The 18,131-nt window shown below is 43.7% G+C and overlaps 1 protein-coding gene across 1 annotated transcript in view; it reads left to right on the top strand.

Annotated features, from left to right (window-relative positions):
- The window catches only part of L3MBTL4 (L3MBTL histone methyl-lysine binding protein 4), a 234,929-nt gene that overhangs the window by 162,862 nt on the left and 53,936 nt on the right, over positions 1–18,131 (top strand). Inside the window, 1 exon segment of the mRNA XM_061130916.1 lies at positions 14,216–14,286. Within this exon segment, the coding sequence (XP_060986899.1) occupies positions 14,216–14,286 (71 nt within the window).

Raw genomic sequence — 18,131 nt, 5'->3', positions numbered from 1 at the left:
TCATCCCACCAGCACCCTCTCGCTCACCTGGTACTTGTCACCTTTAATCCAAACATCCCTCAGACATGGTTTCCTTACTCTGAATAGTTTCCATTTTCATTTATCAATGGCACATCATCCTTTTGTTCCTAAATGTAAACTTATGACTATCGGTCCTCAGTTTTTATTTGTTGTTGTTGTTGTTGAGTCATGTCTGGCTCCTTGCGACCCCATGGACTACAACACACCAGGCTTCCCTGTCCTTCACCTTCTCCTGGAGCTTGCTCAAACTCATGTCCATTGAGTTAATGATGCCATCCAACCATCTCATCCTCTGTTGCCCTCTCCTCCTGCCTTCAATCTTTCCCAGCATCAGGGTCTTTTCCAATGAGTTGGCTTTGTCCATCAGGTAGCAAAGTATTGGAGCTTCAGCTTTAGCATCAATCCTTTCAATGAATATTCAGGACTGATTTCCTTTAGGAGTGACTGGTTTGATCCCCTTGCTGTCCAAGGGATTCTCAAGAATCTTCTCCAGCACCACTGTTTGAAAGCATAAATTCTTTGGCGCTCAGCCTTCTTTATGGTCCACCTCTCAAATACTCCCATGACTACTAGATTATTTACATTTTCTAAGAAGCTCCAGATGCAACTGTATTTGTACTTTTTTTTTAACTTAAATGAGTAAATAATTTAAATGACATTTAAGAATGAAAGCTTCATTCCCCATGCTGGGGATTATAAACACAAAGAAAATCTAACACAAAGTGAATGACTGGCGACCAGAGATAGCGCCATGAAAAGCTTGAGAGAGGTGAGAAGTGGGTGTCTTCAGACCCCGCTGTGGGCAGAAGGCACTGGTGTTCAGGGTTGAAGGACAGTAGACCTCCCAGGGTGAGCTTTGGGGGAGCTGCTAGGGGAGGGGCAGCTGGTTCTCCCGACCCTCCCCCCAGCGCTGTTCTTCGCGCTCAGCAGGTGGGACCGGAGGGTGTGGACCTCTACGCAGAGGCCGACTTAGCCGGGATACTCTTGTACTCACGAGACCTGGTCATTGGGAGAGTTTGGCTCATGCTGTGCTGTGCTTAGTCGCTCAGTCCTGTCCGACTCTGCGATTCCAGGGACTGCAGCCCGCCAGGCTCCTCAGTCCATGGGATTCTCCAGGCAAGAATACTGGAGTGGGTTGTCGCCCTCTTCCAGGGGATCTTCCCAAAGTTCGGCTCATAGGACATGCTTTTCAGGTGGATTTTACATCCTGGACTGTGCATTTTGTTCCTTTTATAGAGCATTCAGGTGATGTGTTTTCGTTCACTTAGCTGATTTAAAGTGTGGTGGCTCTGCACCCTCCCTCCGCAGCGTGCCATCCGCTGCCTCCGGGTACCAAGGCGCTCCTCTGTCGCATCTGTATCCTGCATCTCATCCTTTGTTCTACACCCACTCCTCTTGCCGAAACTGCACGGGGTCTGGGTTTTCTTCACTGCTTTTCACACCCACGCCGTTTACAACTTCAAGTGGCTGAGAGCTTCAGCAGCCTTTCCATTTCCTAGTGGAGGGAGAAGTTTTTCTCTTTTTCTTTTTTCAAAAAATGTTTTTCCCAGGAACCCTGTTTGTTTATTCCAGAGGCCAGTACGTCCATTTGCTCTTACTCTTTTTGTTCGGTTCTGTTATCTTTCTTCCCAAACAAAAATGCTCTTGTAAACATTTTAGACATTCATTCTCAATGTCAAAAGCCAGAGAGAATAAACAGCTCTTTGAACTGCTTTAAAAAGTGATGACACCGTGGTGTTCTCTCAGAGGTTAGCTAAGCCTTTCTCTTCAGCACAGATGTACGGCTTCCCTAACTCCGCTTATGGTACACTGTTGAGTGCCTTACGGTTTTGAAGGGGGTTTGCACTGAAGTGGATCAATAAGCATAATTACTACTGATAGAAAAAGTAGAGAACGTTAGTTGATGTGTGTATGCATGCCCATCACTTCAGTCATATCTGACTTTTTGACCCCAAGGACTGTACCCACCAGGCTCCTCTGTCCGTGGGATTCTCCAGGCAAGTATACTGGAGTGGGTTGCCATGCCCTCCTCCAGGGGATCTTCCTAACCCTGGGATCAAACCGGAGATTCCTGTGTCTCCTGCTTTGCAGGTGGATTCTTTACCCACTGAGCCACCTGGGAAGCCCTGCTAATTGATTCAGTTCAGTTCAGCCACTCAGTCATATCTGACTCTTTGCAACCCCATGAACCTCAGCACACCAGGCCTCCCTGTCCATTACCAACTCCCAGAGTCTACCCAAACCCATGTCCATCAAGTTGGTGATGCCATCCAACCATCTCATCCTCTGTCGTCCCCTTCTCCTCCTGCCTCAATCTTTCCCAGCATCAGGATCTTTTCCAACAAGTCAGCTCTTTGCCTCAGGTGGCCAAAGTATTGGAGTTTCAGCTTCAACATCAGTCCTTCCAATGAACACCCAGGACTGATCTCCTTTAGGATGGACTGGTTGGATCTCCTTACAGTCCAAGGGACTCTCAAGAGTCTTCTCCAACACCACAGTTCAAAAGCATCAATTCTTCAGCACTCAGCTTTCTTTATAGTCCAACTCTCACATCCATACATGACCACTGGAAAAACCATAGCCTTGACTAGAAGGACCTTTGTTGGCAAAGTAATGTCTCTGCTTTTTAATATGGTGTCTAGGTTGCTCATAACTTTTCTTTCAAGGAGCAAGCATCTTTTAATTTCATGGCTACAATCACCATCTGCAGTGATTTTAGAGCCCAGAAAAGTAAAGTCAGCCACTTTTTCCACTGTTTACCCATCTATTTGCCATGAAGTGATGAGATGGGATGCCGTGACCTTAGTTTTCTGAGTGTTGAGCTTTAAGCCAATTTTTTCACTCTCCTCTTTCACTTTCATCAAGAGGCTTTTTAGTTCTTCATTTTCTGCCATAAGGGTGGTGTCATCTGTATATCTGAGGTTATTGATATTTCTCCTGGCAATCTTGATTCCAGCTTGTGCTTCCTCCAGCCCAGCGTTTCTCATGATGTACTCTGCATATAAGTTAAATAAGCAGGGTGACAATATACAGCCTTGACGTACTCCTTTTCCTATTTGGAACCAGTCTGTTGTTCCATATTCAGTTCTGTTGCTTCCTGAACTGCATATAGGTTTCTCAAGAGGCAGGTCAGGTGGTCTGATATTCCTATCTCTTTCAGAATTTTCCACAGTTTATTGTGATCCATACAGTAAAAGGTTTTGACATAGTCAATAAAGCAAAAATAGATGTTTCTCTGGAACTCTCTTGCTCTTTCGATGATCCAGCGGATGTTGGCAATTTGATATCTGGTTCCTCTGCCTTTCCTAAAACCAGCTTGAACATCTGGAAGTTCATGAACTGCTGAAGCCTGACTTGGAGAATTTTAAGCATTACTTTACTATCATGTGAGATGAGTGCAATTGTGCGGTAGTTTGAGCATTCTTTGGGATTGTATTTCTTTGGGATTGGAATGAAAATTGACATTTTCCAGTCCTGTGGCCACTGCTGAGTTTTCCAAATTTGTTGGCATATTGAGTGCAGCACTTTCACAGCATCATCTTTCAGGATTTGAAATAGCTCAACTGGAATTCCATCACCTCCACTAGCTTTGTTCATAGTGATGCTTCCTAAGGCCCACTTGACTTCATATTCCAGGATATCTGGCTCTAGGTGAGTGATCACACCATCGTGATTATCTGGGTCATGAAGATTTTTTTTGTACAGTTCTTCTGTGTATTCTTGCCACCTCTTCCTAATATCTTCTGCTTCTGTTAGGTCCCTACCATTTCTGTCCTTTACTGAGCCCATCTTTGGCTCAATAAAATGTTCCCTTGGTATCTCTAATTTTCTTGAAGAGATCTCTAGCCTTTCCCATTCTATTGTTTTCCTCTATTTCTTTGGATTGATCACTGAGGAAGGCTTTCTTATCTCTCCTTGCTACTCTTTGGAACTCTGCACTCAAATGGGTGTATCTTTCCTTTTCTCCTTTGCTTTTCGCTTTCCTTCTTTTCACAGCTATTTGTAAGGCCTCCTCAGACAGCCATTTTTCTTTTTTGCATTTCTTTTTCTTGGGGATGGTCTTGATCCTGTCTCCTGTACAATGTCACAAACCTCCATCCATAGTTCATCAGGCACTCTGTCTATCAGATCTAGTCCCTTAATTCTATTACTCACTTCCACTGTATAGTCATAAGGTATATGATTTAGGTCATACCTGAATGGTCTAGTGGTTTTCTCCATTTTCTTCAATTTAAGTCTGAATTTGGCAATAAGGAGCTCATGATCTGAGCCACAGTCAGCTCCCAGTCTTGATTTTGCTGACTGTATAGAGCTTCTCCATCTTTAGCTGCAAAGAATATAATCAATCTGATTTCGGTGTCAACCATCTGGTGATGTCCATGTGGTTAATTGATTACCAAGCCAAAAAGAAAAAAAATCACACATGATGCTATTCTGTGAAATCCTCTTTTGTAAATACAGGTAACTGTGTCAACAGCTGGGCGGGGGAGGGGAGACCCATGGTGAAAGTCTAGAATTCTTAAGCCATATTTTTTCTTTTGCATCCTGAGACCAGAGTCATGCTCGTGCCCCAATCCTCATCCTCTTTTTCTATTCCAATCAGCATAACATTGTTTGGATCAATGGTCTTGGCAGTAATGTCTGCTTGGACCTGCTCCCTGCCGCCCACCACCACCACCACCCCCACCCCCCAACCAATCTTCCTGACCCCTGTTCATGGTCCAGAATTCCAGCTGGAGGAAAAAAAAGAGAACAGGGAAATCAACAAGGAAAAATATGTCTGCACATGATGAGCAGATACGATTTATTTTAACTCTTTTCACAGTTTACTTGTGATAATCTCCTGAGGCTGCCTGTACTCTAACCCAGATCTTTGCTCTTAAAATAATAAGATACCCCGTAGAGGTGGAGGAGAATGTTTAAATTCCATCTGGCCTCTTCTACATGCTGAGGGAAAATGATTTTTACTTGGCCTATGTCCAAGGATAGGCATGGACATTAAATTAGCAAGTGGGAGTGTCTTAGTCGCTCAGTCGTGTCAGACTCTTTACGACTGCAGCCCACCAGTTTCCTCTGTCCATGGGATTCTCCAGGCAAGAATGCTGGAGTGGGTTGCCATTTTTTCTTCCCAGGGATCTTCCCAACCCAGAGATCAAACCCAGGTCTTCTGCATTGCAGGTGGATTCTTTGCTGTCTGAGCTACCAGGGAAGGTACAGGGTTCAATTAGCAAAGATCAGAGTTTTAGTTTCCCCTGGCTTCCAGTGCATCCACCATCACTGACCTCCGGACAGGCCGGCTCTGACTTCTTATACTGGCAATGCTGTGACCTTAGAATCTCCAGACTGCTTACAGTTCCAGGGCAAAATATAAAATTAACTCTTGACTTTCTTCCAAAATCAATTAGATGCTGCCCAGCAATTGAGGAAGTTTTGTCTTTCCTTAACGGCACTCCAGTTTTGTGTTTATTTTTAAAAAGCATGCTTGTTCTGATGTTAATCTTTGGAGAGGGAACTATAATTAGTAAATTCTAAGTCTCCATGATTTAGTAGTGGAAATAGTCTATTTATGTTCACATTTTCTTAGTGGAGGGTCATGTTATGGATTCAAGTGTATTACATACTACTAAATGTTTATAAGATTTATCTTCATAGTCTAAGTTTGCATGTTAATACAACCTTGAAGAGTCAGATTCACAATAAAATGCCACTACTGAGAAACTATATACTATTAGATATAGTCCCTTTTGTGGTGCTAGTAGAATCAGTAGTGGGCTTCCCTCGTGGCTCAACAATAAAGAATCTGCCTGCAATGCAGGAGATGAGGATTAGATCCCTCGATTGGAAAGATCCCCTAGAGAAAGAAATGGCTACCCACTCCAGTATTCTTGTCTGGGAAATCCCATGGACAGAGGATCCTGACAGACTATAGTTCATGGGGTTGCGAGAGAGGGACACGACTCTCTGAGTAACTAAATCATCACCACCAAAGTGAGTAGTAGTATATTCACGGTGCATTAAATACAGGCAAATGACCTTACCCTTGAGTATCTTGCATCCAGGAATGAACTCTAGGGTGAAAAATGACTTTAATATATTACCTTTAAAGTTTCCCATAATCTTGTCATTTAGGCAAAATGAACCTTATTGTCATTAGAGTGTTGTCACTTAACTGGTGAGGAAGTCAAGGGTCTTCCTAGTAGCTAATCCAGGACCTGGGTCTTCTGGTTAAGTCCAGCATATTCTTAGTTCTGTAACCTCAGAGCACCAGATTTATCAATAATAATGCTAATTGCACACACTCAGCTCCTGCTGCAAAGCCCTGTGAAAAACAATTCATATACACGGTCTAGTGAATTTTATTTCATCCTCACAGCAACTCTATGCGTGGTAAATATGCTGACTCTGATTTTATAATGTTGGCACCTGAAGGTTCAGAGAGGTTAGGCAAAGTGTGCAGGGCCACAGTGTGGCAGAACAGGTGGGATCTGAATCCAGAACAGCTGACCCTGAATTCTATGTGCATTTCAAAGCATCAGGCTGGCACCAACTCAGCAGCTGGAGGATCTGAACCTGCCTGGCTGGGTTAGACTTAGGCATTCTCCTGATGTTCAGGATTCTCAGGGTCATCTTGAGAGGAATTTATTTCTTACTTGGTGAAAATAGAACCACCGAGGGGGAAGGATCTTAACCATGTCCTCCCCAAACTGTTTATTCTTATTTATACTGTAGAATGCAAAACTTGCACCTTGAACACGTTTCTTTGTAATTGGTACTAAAGACTTCAATCTGCAACAAGGGAATAAGATTATACTCACTAAACAGTTTCCTCATAAAGGAAATTGCTAGAAACGCAGCTCCCCTCCCCCACCTTATACAATCTGTTCACTGGTTTCCCCAGGCCAGCACAGGACTTTTTTCCAGGCCCCTCCCGTCCACCTCAGTATTCTCTAATAGTATCTTCTGCCTCCCCGAGCAGTGTTTAACATACTCTAATTCACACAATCGGCAGAACCATTAGTTATAATAGCTGTCATATTCAATCACTGCTATTAAGAAAATCTAACAAAACGCCTTATAAAGCTCACTTTGTTTTTCCTAATGCCTGCCATATTATAAATTTTGCACACTTCCCAAAGGCCTATATTGACGATGAAAGTGGCTGGGAAAAAATTATGGTAATCAGACAAGAACGGCAGGCAGTAAGATGGTTCCTTAATGATCCTAATAATAAATTCCTCTGCTCTGAGCTAACTAGTTGGTATTCAAGACTCAAGTTACCTTCTACAAGGTCCATTCTCAGAATTAAAGCAATGTTAGCTGGTTGTTTCCTGTATGAACCTTCCAAGACCTTCCGTAGGTTTTCTTTAAGTCCGTCAGCCTCTTCACTTGCTCTTTCCCGCATGACTTCTGTGCTTCAGAAGGTGAAGCCTCCCAGGTGCCCCACATTTCCTGTCTCTGGCCTTGGAGATTCTTATTTTTGCGCTGGTTCCTTTGTTCCATCCTTCCTGCCTTCTTCACTCCTGTCGCATCTTCTCCCTTCATCAAGGCTCCTTTTGGTCTTGAAACTTTCCACAGCAATTCAGCCCATATGGGCTTCCAGACCTTAGAGGTGGTGTTTTACACATCTGTGAATTTCTACTGTCTAGCTCAGTGCCTGACACTAGCATTCCAGGTTTCATTGTTCTTTTCAACATCAGACTTTACCTTCACCACGAGACACATCCACAACTGAGTGTCATTTCTGCTTTGGCCCAGCTGCTTCATTCTTTCTGGAGCTGTTTGTAATTGCCCTCTGCTCTTCTCCAGTAGCATACAGGACACCTGACCAGAGGGCTCATCTTCTGGTATCATATATTTTTGCCTTTTCCTACTGTTTATGGGGTTCTTCAGGCAAGAATACCGGACTGGGTTGCCATTCTCTCCTCCAGGGGACCACGTTTTGTCAGAACTCTACTCTATGACCTGTCTGTCTTTGGTGGCCCTGCACCGCGTGACTCATATCTTCATTGAGTTACGCAGGCCCCTTCACCACGACAAGGCTGTGATCTACGAAGGGGCTTATTTGTGTGTGTGTCTTATTTTCTCAAGAAGACTAGAGGCTGCCTAAGGAGTGAGAACTAGTCTTCATTATGCTTTATTTTTTCTCCATTACTGTTCACATAATAGGTTTTTAGTGAATCTTAGTTGATTGATTCAGATGCATACATTTGTTTTCCCCTGAGAGTCTCAGTGCCTTCCACTGTAAAATGAATACAAATATTCGAGGCTTTGATTTTTGAATGGAGGTGTATGGATGCAGGCGCTTCCCCAGTAGCTCAGATGGTAAACAGTCTGCCTGCAATGTGCAATGCAGGAGATCTGAGTTCAATCCCTGGGTCTAGAAGATCCCCTGGAGAAGAGAATGGCTACCCATTCCATAAATATAGATGTATGACAAGGCCTGGAACATAGTAGAAACTATGGAAATAATATTTATCTTCCATTTTTATAAAAATAGTTGATTTTAAAATCTACAGTTGAACCCATTCTAACTGTGTATGTGCCACACATCTTTGCATGAAATATAGAGATTTAGTCCTTTGTTTATTTAGTCTGAACTAAAGTAAACTCCTTAAGCTGGTGAGCAGTGACCAAAACACCAAGAGACCCCAGTCCTCAGCCTGTGGAGACTGTGGTTGGACAGGAAGCCCCTGGCCACTGCCCACTTCCAGCTGGACTCTAAGGGGCCTTGTCATCCAGCCAAATATGACAATCCTGGAGCTTTACAGTGAGAAAGGACTCAGAAGGTTATCTCAGCCAACTTCTGCACAGAAAAATAAGGACATCAGAGCCAAGAATTTAGTCCATCATTGACACTGTCACTGGTGGCAATCCCAAGCCCTCTGACCCCCAGGCATCACTCTGCTCACCGTCCCATCCCCCATTCTCCCCCCGGAATTAGGATAAGGTCAGAACAGAGTTGGTTTCTGGCATATGAGTACCTGAATGAACTAACCTTGCCGTATTCAGCATCCATATCATAGCCGTTGACTTTGCCCCGCATTTATCCACTGAACAAACCCTTAGAAAGGCACCGCTCCAAACTGCAGTGATACAGTAGTGGACAAAACAGACTAAACTCCTTGTCCCTGTTAAACTTTCACCTCGGGGTAAGAAAACTGCCCAGGCTGCTGAGTGATGGGATGGGGATCCAAGCTCAGGCAGGATGGCACTAGTCCCCCAGCCCGGGCGCTGGGCTGCTGCCCCCAGGGCACCAACATCAGTTCACCCAGGGAGCTGGATGAGCTCCTGGGTGTGGAGCATCTGCTGGGGCTGAAGGTGAGGACCAGGGGCCAGGGACGAGGAGAGGAACAAGACTCCCAACCCTGTAGGGAGAATATTTTCAGGAGCGAAGATGGAGGAAGGAAAGCAAAGTTAAACATTACGGAAGAGAGACTCCCAGGTCGTGATGAGTGACAGGTGATGAGAGGGGGCATCTGGTTTCAGCAGTTCCTGAAATCTTAGGTTTCTGGAGATGGTGAGCAGATCAAGGCGATCAAGAAGAACTAAACGATTCTGTTGAATATTTGGCAAGCTGAAACTGAGCTGAGTCTGTCAAAATCAGCCCAGGGGTGTGGACAGAAGCTGATGCGATGAAAGTACCCAGATACTGAATTCCGCTCACCTCGGCTCCCCTGGCACCTTCATTACAGTCTCATATGTTTCCTAAACAAATTTACAGTCTTGTTAAAATGTGATAATATAACCAACGCATGCCTTCAAAAGATCTTTAAAAATATTTTTCTGTGCTTCTTTTCATGAGGCATTTTATGATCTATTGTGGATCTCTGGATTTCTGGAATCCTGCCTTGGCTCAGGCCCTTAGCAATTAAATGCTGAGAACAGTCTGTGCTCAAGTGTCCATGGTTTATTCCATCAAGGAAATATTGGTGTTCTTCCACCCCAGAAAAACAAAACTTTGTTGCCTAAGCATCATCAGGCATTTTTTTCTCATCTACATACTTCCTTTGGCTTTAAAATAATTGTTGTTCAGTCACCCAGTTGAGTCTGACTCTTTGTGACCCCATGGACTGCAGCATGCCAGGCTTCCCTGTCCTTCACTATCTCCCAGAGTTTGCTCAAACTCATGTCCATTGAGTCAGTGATGCCATCCAACCATCTCATCTTTGTTGCTCCCTCTCCTCCTGCCCTCAATCTTTCCCAGCATCAGGGTCTTTTCCAGTGAGTCAGCTCTTCGTATCAGGTGGCCAAAATGTTGGAGCTTAGGCATCAGTCCTTCCAATGAATATTCAGGGTTGATTTCCTTTGGGATTGACTGGTTTGATCTCCTTGCTGTCCAAGGGGCTCTCAAGAGTCTTCTCCAACACCACAGTTTGAAAGCATCAATTCTTTGGCACTCAGTCTTCTTTAAGGTCCAACTCGTGAAATATTAACTGTTGGCACATGACTGACCTGACAATACTGCTGACCACATGCAGTAGATGCTCACAAGGCCAGAGCTGCAGTGGCTACTTCCATTGTTGTTGTTCAGTTGCCCAGTCAAGTCCAACTCTTTTCGACCCCCTGGACTGCAGCACGCCAGGCCTCCCTGTCCCACACCATCTTCTAGAGTTTGCCCAAGTTCACATTCATTCCACTGGTGAAGCTGTCCAGCCATCTCATCCTCTGACACCCTCTTCTCCTTCTGTCCTCAATCTTTCCCAGCATCAGGGACTTTTCCAATGAGTCCTGTTTTCATCAGGTGACAAAAATACTGGAGCTTCAGCTTCAGCTTCAGTCCTTCTAGTGAATATTCAGGGTTGAGCTCCCTTCAGATTGACTGGTTTGATCTCCTTTCTGTCCAAGAGTCTTTCAGGAGTCTTGTCCAGCACCACAGTTCAAAGGCATCAGTTCTTTGGCGTTCTGCTTTCTTTACAGTCCAGCTCTCACAACTATATGTGACCACTGGGAAGACCATAGCCTTGACTACACGGACCTTTGTTGGCAGAGTAATGTCTCTACTTTTCAACACACTGTCTGTTTGTCATCACTTTCCTGCCAAGAAGCAATCATCTTTTGATTTCATGGCTGCAGTCACCGTCCGCAGTGATTTTGGAGCCCGAGAAGAGGAAATCTGTCACTACTTCCACTTTTTCCCCTTCCATTTTCCACGCAGTAATGGGGCCCTGGCTACTTCCATTGCCATCACGATAAAGGCCACATGCTCAGAGCAGTGTGCCAGGCTCCCCCAGCTCAGCTCCAGCCGCAGCCTCACCTCTGGTCCTGCCTTTCCTCACACAGGCAGATGCTTCACCCAGATCAGTTGACCTGCTTATTCATGTCCCCAGACGCTCTCTCCTGCATTTCGCTTGTGCTCAGTCTGTGCTTTCCTCCTGCGCTCATTCCCTAGATCTCTGTGGTCCCATCCCTCACTCACCTCCCCCTTCTTTCAGAACAGACCCAGCTGCATCCTCTGCCTCCTCCCCAGCCACACAGATCCGAGCCCTCCCTCCGGTCCTCGCAAACACTTCTGTACACCCAGGTCTCTCCTCGCCCTGTGCCATCTCCAGCTCCAGGCCATCTGTAGATGCTCACGGACCCTCCCGGCCCCCGTTCCTGGAAGGCGATGTATAGGGGAGAAGAAAGCTGGCTTTGGGGTCTGTTGACTTTGCCTCCAGACTCAGTCACTCTCCATCATCCACTCACTATGCCCTTAAGACGGGCAAGTGGTTTAACATCTCTGAGCCTTAGTTACTTGACTCATAACAAGCATCCTTGTAGAGTTTTTGTGGGAATGAAATGCAGTTAAGTGAAATGAAGAGTCTGGGAGTCCTTAGGTGGCACCTACCTCACTCAGGCTATGTAACTGAATCTCAACAGTTTACAGAGTTTGACTTGGTATATCTCCCTGATGATGTAATAATTTTGAAAGCAACAACTATTCCTAAATAGATCTGTGGTTAATCGCACTGCTTTGTATTTTTTGAAAAGCCACTTAGTAAACTTATTTGATTTGTTTTTAAATTGCCTTTTAAAATCCTCATCAAAGTTACATAGAGCATACTGATTTCTATTCTTTTTAATTTTGTAGAATAGAACCTTGATCTTCATGGTATTGTAGAGGGAAGCTTTCAGATAGTTTGAAAATCAACTCATCTTTATAAAACTTGTAAAGTTTGAGGGAAAATACCCAACTATTTGCCAAAAAGATGTAAGCAGAGCTAAAAATTGTTCTTTCTTTTCCATCTTATTCTTTGCAAAATGACTCTACTGTGCACAAGTGCCTCTGGCATCCTGTGTGGACCAGCTTTCTCTTCTAGAGGCTCCCTACTTAGGGCCAAGTCCTCTTTCTACCATCATGTTCTTTCTTAAAATAATGTAGATAAATCCTGATTTTATACATATATATATATACATATATATGATGGAATTAATAAAAATATTCTACATAGTTCTATGCATGACCAAAGATGCATACGAGTTGATAGACTATGTTATAATATGTTGTTTCACGGATTGTTCTGAACGAACCCCGTAAGGCAAGTACTGTCCGGGTTTGGCAGGTCAGGAAGCTGAGGCCTCTAGACTTTTAGCTCTTCACTATGGGACTCCCACCCAGGGAACAGGGTGAAGACAGGGACCCAGGCTTTGGGTGGACTGATACCTGTCTGCATCACAGCAGAGTAATACCTGGGACTAGTATGCACCACAGTGGCTGTGTGGGGGTCCTTCTTTTAAGACCCGAAGATGGGATTTCAATAGCAATTCTTTCTCAGTTAATTGCTTTTTGATTAAAAAAAAAGTCTTCATGGTTAAAAAATATCTGACTAATAGAATGTATTTTCACATGACATACATGTTTTTGGAGGGCTTTCCTGGTGGCCCAGACAGTAAAGAATCTGCCTGCAATGCCGGAGACCCGGGTTGGATCCCTGGGTTGGGAAGAATCCCCTGAAGAAGGAAATAACAACCCATTCCAATATTCTTGCCTAGAGAATTCCATGAACAGAGGAACCTTGTGGACTACAGTCAAGGGGTCTCAAAGAGTCGGATATGACTGAGGAACTAACACAAACACACACATACATACACACACACACACACACACGCATACACACACACATGTTTTTAGAACATGTAGATAAGATTGCCTCAAATTATGTACCAGTTGGCCTTCCCTAATGGCTCAGCAGTAAAGAATTCGGAGACTTGGGTTCAATCCCTGGGTCAGGAAGATCCCCTGGGCAAGGAAATGTCAACCCACTCTTGCCTGGGAAATCCCATGGACAGAGGAGCCTGGTGGGCTATAGTCCATGGGGTCTCAAAAGAGTCAGACACAACTAAGTAAGTGACTAAGTGATAACCATGTACTGGTCACTTAGGTTTCTGTGTAAGATTTAGTAACTGAATCCATGTCCTCATCCAAAATGGAAACTGAAATAGTACTAAAATGTCCACCTGAAAGACTTTTCAGTGAGAATAAAACAAGAGCGTGGTTATCCAAGTGCAACCAGAAAATATACCTGCAAAGCAAGGTGTTCTACTTTTCATTAAAATCTTAAATATTACAGATAAATTAATCCATCCTCTCAAGTTCTGACCACCTACAATTAATTACTAAGTAATTAGTGACACTGGCAAAGTTTCATTTTAGAAACTTCCACATTCATTACAAACTCTGAGCCTCAAGTTTTAATGAAGTTCCATGATGAAAGAGTTGCAGAATTAATCCTCACTGTATCCGGGAGCATCTTAAAAGTTAATTAATTCTCTGACATTCAACAGTGTAACTAAATTACTTTGTACAGTTGTTTGAGCACAATATCTATAATCTTCTGATTAGAATAAGCACAGAAATCATCAGGAGCAATTATTATTTACCACCTACCACACCATCACCTGCGATCATTCGTAGCTCTTCCTCAGAATCTAAAGATTATTCTCCAGAGACTTTTAGAAACTTTTGGCTACAACAGAACCAGAGGCTGGGGGCTTTTCGAGTTTCAAGTTTCAAAGTTAGAGTTTCTGAACAAAGATATATTTTTAAATCTTAAACTGGAGAAGACTTCTAACAAGCCTCCATGCTTCAGAATACCTGCTATTTCACCATTGTTTACCTGTGATTTCTATTTAAATTTATGCTGCTGTCATGATTTATTCCTGCTTCACAGGATAATGAATCCAGGTTTTATTTTTATTTTTGTTCTCTGCCCAGACTTGTACGGCAGACAAAGTGCTTGAAAATCAAAGGAGAAGAAGATATTGACTTGGATACACTCCCCAGAGGTAAAAACAAAAGCACCAGCAAAAACACAGACTCTGATTTTTGTTCGGAAGGATGCCTTGTTTGTGTGTTCGGTTGGTGTTATTGTTCCAGAAAGGAGTGATTGGTAAAGAAGCTTCCAGAGGCCAAGAGACTTGTGCTTTTGTCTTGGGAACTTATCCTAACCCTGCTTCACTGCTCTGACCTTCATCTTCTCATTTTTAAAGCGAAAGACCCCGTCATCTGCCTCTGTGGTCCTCTCTGATGACAGGATAGATCTACACCTATAGGAACACCTGTCTCAGTGGTGGAGTCTCTCTCTGCCATCCCCACAGGGCATGGGGGAAACCAAAAGCGTGTCCTTGTATCCTTATAAGTTGGGGGATTGGGAAATGAACTTCGTGAGCAAGACAGGCAAGAAGGTTGAACAAACTTAAGCATTAAAAGCTGAGGGATTACTGATAGTGAAAATGTTAGTCACTCAGTTGTGTCCAACTCTTTGCGGCCCCATGGACTATAACCTGGCAGGCTCCTCTGTCCATGGGATTTTCCAGGCAAGAATACTGGAGTGGGTTGCCATGCCCTCCTCTAAGGGATCTTCCCGACCCAGGAATCAAACCTGCATCTTCTATACTGCAGGCAGATTCTTTACCTCTAAGCCAAGAGGGATTATTAGACTATAAGAAAAAAGAAGTGCATATTTTTACTGATTGGGTTTCTTTGCAATTAAGGCTCAATAGAGACAGATGCCGTCTGTCATTCTGAGCTTATATAGTAGCAAGCTAAGGAATCAATTTCCCCTTGGGTGTATTAATCTGGTGTAATAATTTCTATTTGGTCTAATGAAAATGTTGATCATTTGTAGTTAGTATGTCTTCAGCCACAGTAGTTTTATGTTTGTATCTTCCAGAATGTGATAGGAGATATGTTTATCTTCTAGAGGAAAAGAAAATTAGTGAGTTTTCTTCTCATTTAACTAAAAGTTCAACAAATTAGCGTAGTTTGATTGCACTGTACTTCACCTCCAATACAATTACCTGTTCAACTTTTCTTAAAAAAAAAATAGGTGCTTTGCAGTCATTGATCAAAAGGGCTGTGACTTCTGTTTTTTTTAAATGTAGTTGATGTACAGTATTATGTAAGCTACAGGTGTACAATATAGTGGTTCCCAATTTTAAAGATTTACTCCATTTATGGTTATTGTAAAATATTGGCTATATTCCCCGTGTTGTACAACATATCCTTATAGCCTATTTTATACATTATTATGTATAATAATACATTGTACCTCTTATGCCCCTCCCTCTTCCCATTGTGTGTATACATCACATGTTCTTTATCCATTCATCTCTTGATGGACATTTAACTTGCCTTCATATCTTGGTAAATTGTAAATAATGCTGCCATGAACATTGGGGTGCATGCATCTTTTTAATTTCTTTTTTTCTGAAGTATATCAAGGAGTGGAATTGCTGGATCATATGGTAGTTCTGTTTTTAGTTTATTGAGAATGTTGCATATTGTTGGATAAGGAAATGGCACCCTACTCCAGTATTCTTGCCTGGGAAATCTCTTGGACAGAGGAGCCTGTTGAGCTACAGTCCATGGGGTGGCAAAGAATAGGACCCGACTGAGAGGCTAAGTGCACACACCCCATGCTGTTTTCCACAGTGGTTGCATTGTCTACATTCCCACCAACAGTGGAAGAGGGTCCAAAAGAGCTGTGACTTCTATGGGCTGATTTCAGGCAGAGCCCAGGCTCTGCTTGTAGCTGGAAGAACGCTGGATTTTATCGCATCCACAAAGTGGGGAGGAATCTTTTCCTCGGAAAATGGAGGGGAGTTAAGTTGCTCTATTTTGTTTATGCATCTATATGTGTCTCCCTTGCCTGAAGAATTTCCATGTACTATAACTAGATAGGGACATTACTTTAAATAAAATATTTCCTACTTCATTTCCAATGAATATTGAGGGTTGATTTCCTATAGGATTGACTGGTTTGATTTCCTTGCCATCTGAGGGATTCTCAAGAGTCTTCTCCAGCACCACAATTTGAAAGCATCAGTTCTTTGGCCCTCAGTCGGAGTGTGGTAATCACAGTCAACTCGAGCAGGATGTTCTAAGTAAAAGGAAACTGGTTACCTAGTAAGAGGACATAATGAATATTCTCAGTGTTAGTGCAGAACAATTTCAGCAGCCATCTTGCATCAACAGTGCTGTAAGACAACACGAATGGAGTCCTGGTTCTTATGATAAGCAAGCCCTATAACTGTCAAACCCTCCTGCCGGCTCTCTGTTGCTTTCTACAGGTGTCAGTCAAAATGTTAATGATAAGAACTTAGAAGATGGAATGAAATGGAACTCACGTTTCTCATTAAAAAGGAGAGTTATTAGCTTTGTGCGTGCATGCTAAGTCCCTTCAGTCACATCCGACTCTTTGCGACCCTATGGTCTGTCGCCCGCCAGGCTCCTCTGATCATGAGATTTTCCAGGCAAGAATACTGGAGTGGGTTGCCATGCCCTCCTCCAGGGGATCTTCCAGACCCAGGGATCAAACCTGTGTCTCTTACGTCTCCTACATTGGCAGGCGGGTTCTTTACCACTGATGCCTTACTTTGCTTAAAATAACAAATAGCAGCCCTGTATCCCAGAGTCAGAGAGGGGCTGAGATTCAGAGGGTTGAGCTGGAAATTTGGAGGTGCTGAGATTCCAGTAATTAGTTCTTTTCCCTGCCAGATGCTCCGAGACACCTACACTTGCAGGTCCGCCAGAAGCCATCTTGGTGGGGCCAGTAAGGCTCAGAGCAGGAGGAAAATTCTTGGATCTGAGCGTGGGGTCTGGATGCCTCTAGCCTCCTTCCAAGGATATCGTGAGCTTTTCTTCTTTTTTTCCTTAGTTGATTTTTAGTATATTCTATATTATCTTTCATAAAATTCCCTTCATCCTTCTTTTCAGAGCAAATTCTTTTCCTGTCGAGTTCCAGAAACACGTGAAAATGAGAAGCCAGTTTTCTTGCTGAAATCAAGTCATAGTTTATAGTTTATGGATTTTAAGGAATTGTAAGCCTTATGGACAAAATATTTTGAATATTCAAATGTGGAGAAAGTTATAGTGCACGGGTGGAAAAGTCTAGTAAAAATAAATCTGCTTTAATAAGGAGATACTTATTTTTAGTTTTGAGGCTTGAGGGGCTGACAGTTCTGGAAACTCAATTCCACAGCACAACGTCTGGTGTGGTGTGGGCAGCCACGCCGTGAGCTTCTTCAGAGAACTCCAGAAATAACCCTCTGGGACTGGAATCTGCTGCTGACACCTCCTCTGCCGCATCTGGTTATGCCAGGATGCAGCTTCACCTGTCCAAGTCACCCAGCCTGGGGGCTTCCCAGGTGGCGCACTGGTAAACAATCCATATGCCAATGCCGGAGATGCAAGAGGCACAGGTTTGATCGCTGGGGTGGGAAGATTCCCTGGAGAAGGGAATGGCTACCCACTCCAGTATTCGTGCCTGGAGAATTCCATGGACAGAGGAGCCTGGTGAGCTACACTCCATGGGGTCGCAAAGAGTTGGGCATGACTGAGCAACTGAGCACATCACCTGTCCAAGTCACTCAGCCTGCAGGCATGGTGTCCCGGGATGCAATCAGACACAAGTCGCTAAGCTGAGGGCCCTCTATGTGCTCACTGTCCAGGGTTTGGGCAGAGTGGACAACCCAGTGAGCAGTGGAGAAGTGGATCTCTATTCTGGATGAGAATTACAGCTTCATGTTCCAACTCGGAACAGCTCTCCTCCTCCTGGGCTAACACGCAAGTCCTCAATTCTTAGATCCTCCACCCATCCTCCCAGGCCAGATGATTTTGTTGTTCAGTC

This window comes from Dama dama, chromosome 27 (genome assembly GCF_033118175.1).
Source record: "Dama dama isolate Ldn47 chromosome 27, ASM3311817v1, whole genome shotgun sequence".
Taxonomy (NCBI): Eukaryota; Metazoa; Chordata; class Mammalia; order Artiodactyla; family Cervidae; genus Dama; species Dama dama.
The sequence above is the reverse complement of the archived record's forward strand: the minus strand, read 5'-3'. Positions and strand labels throughout refer to the sequence as shown.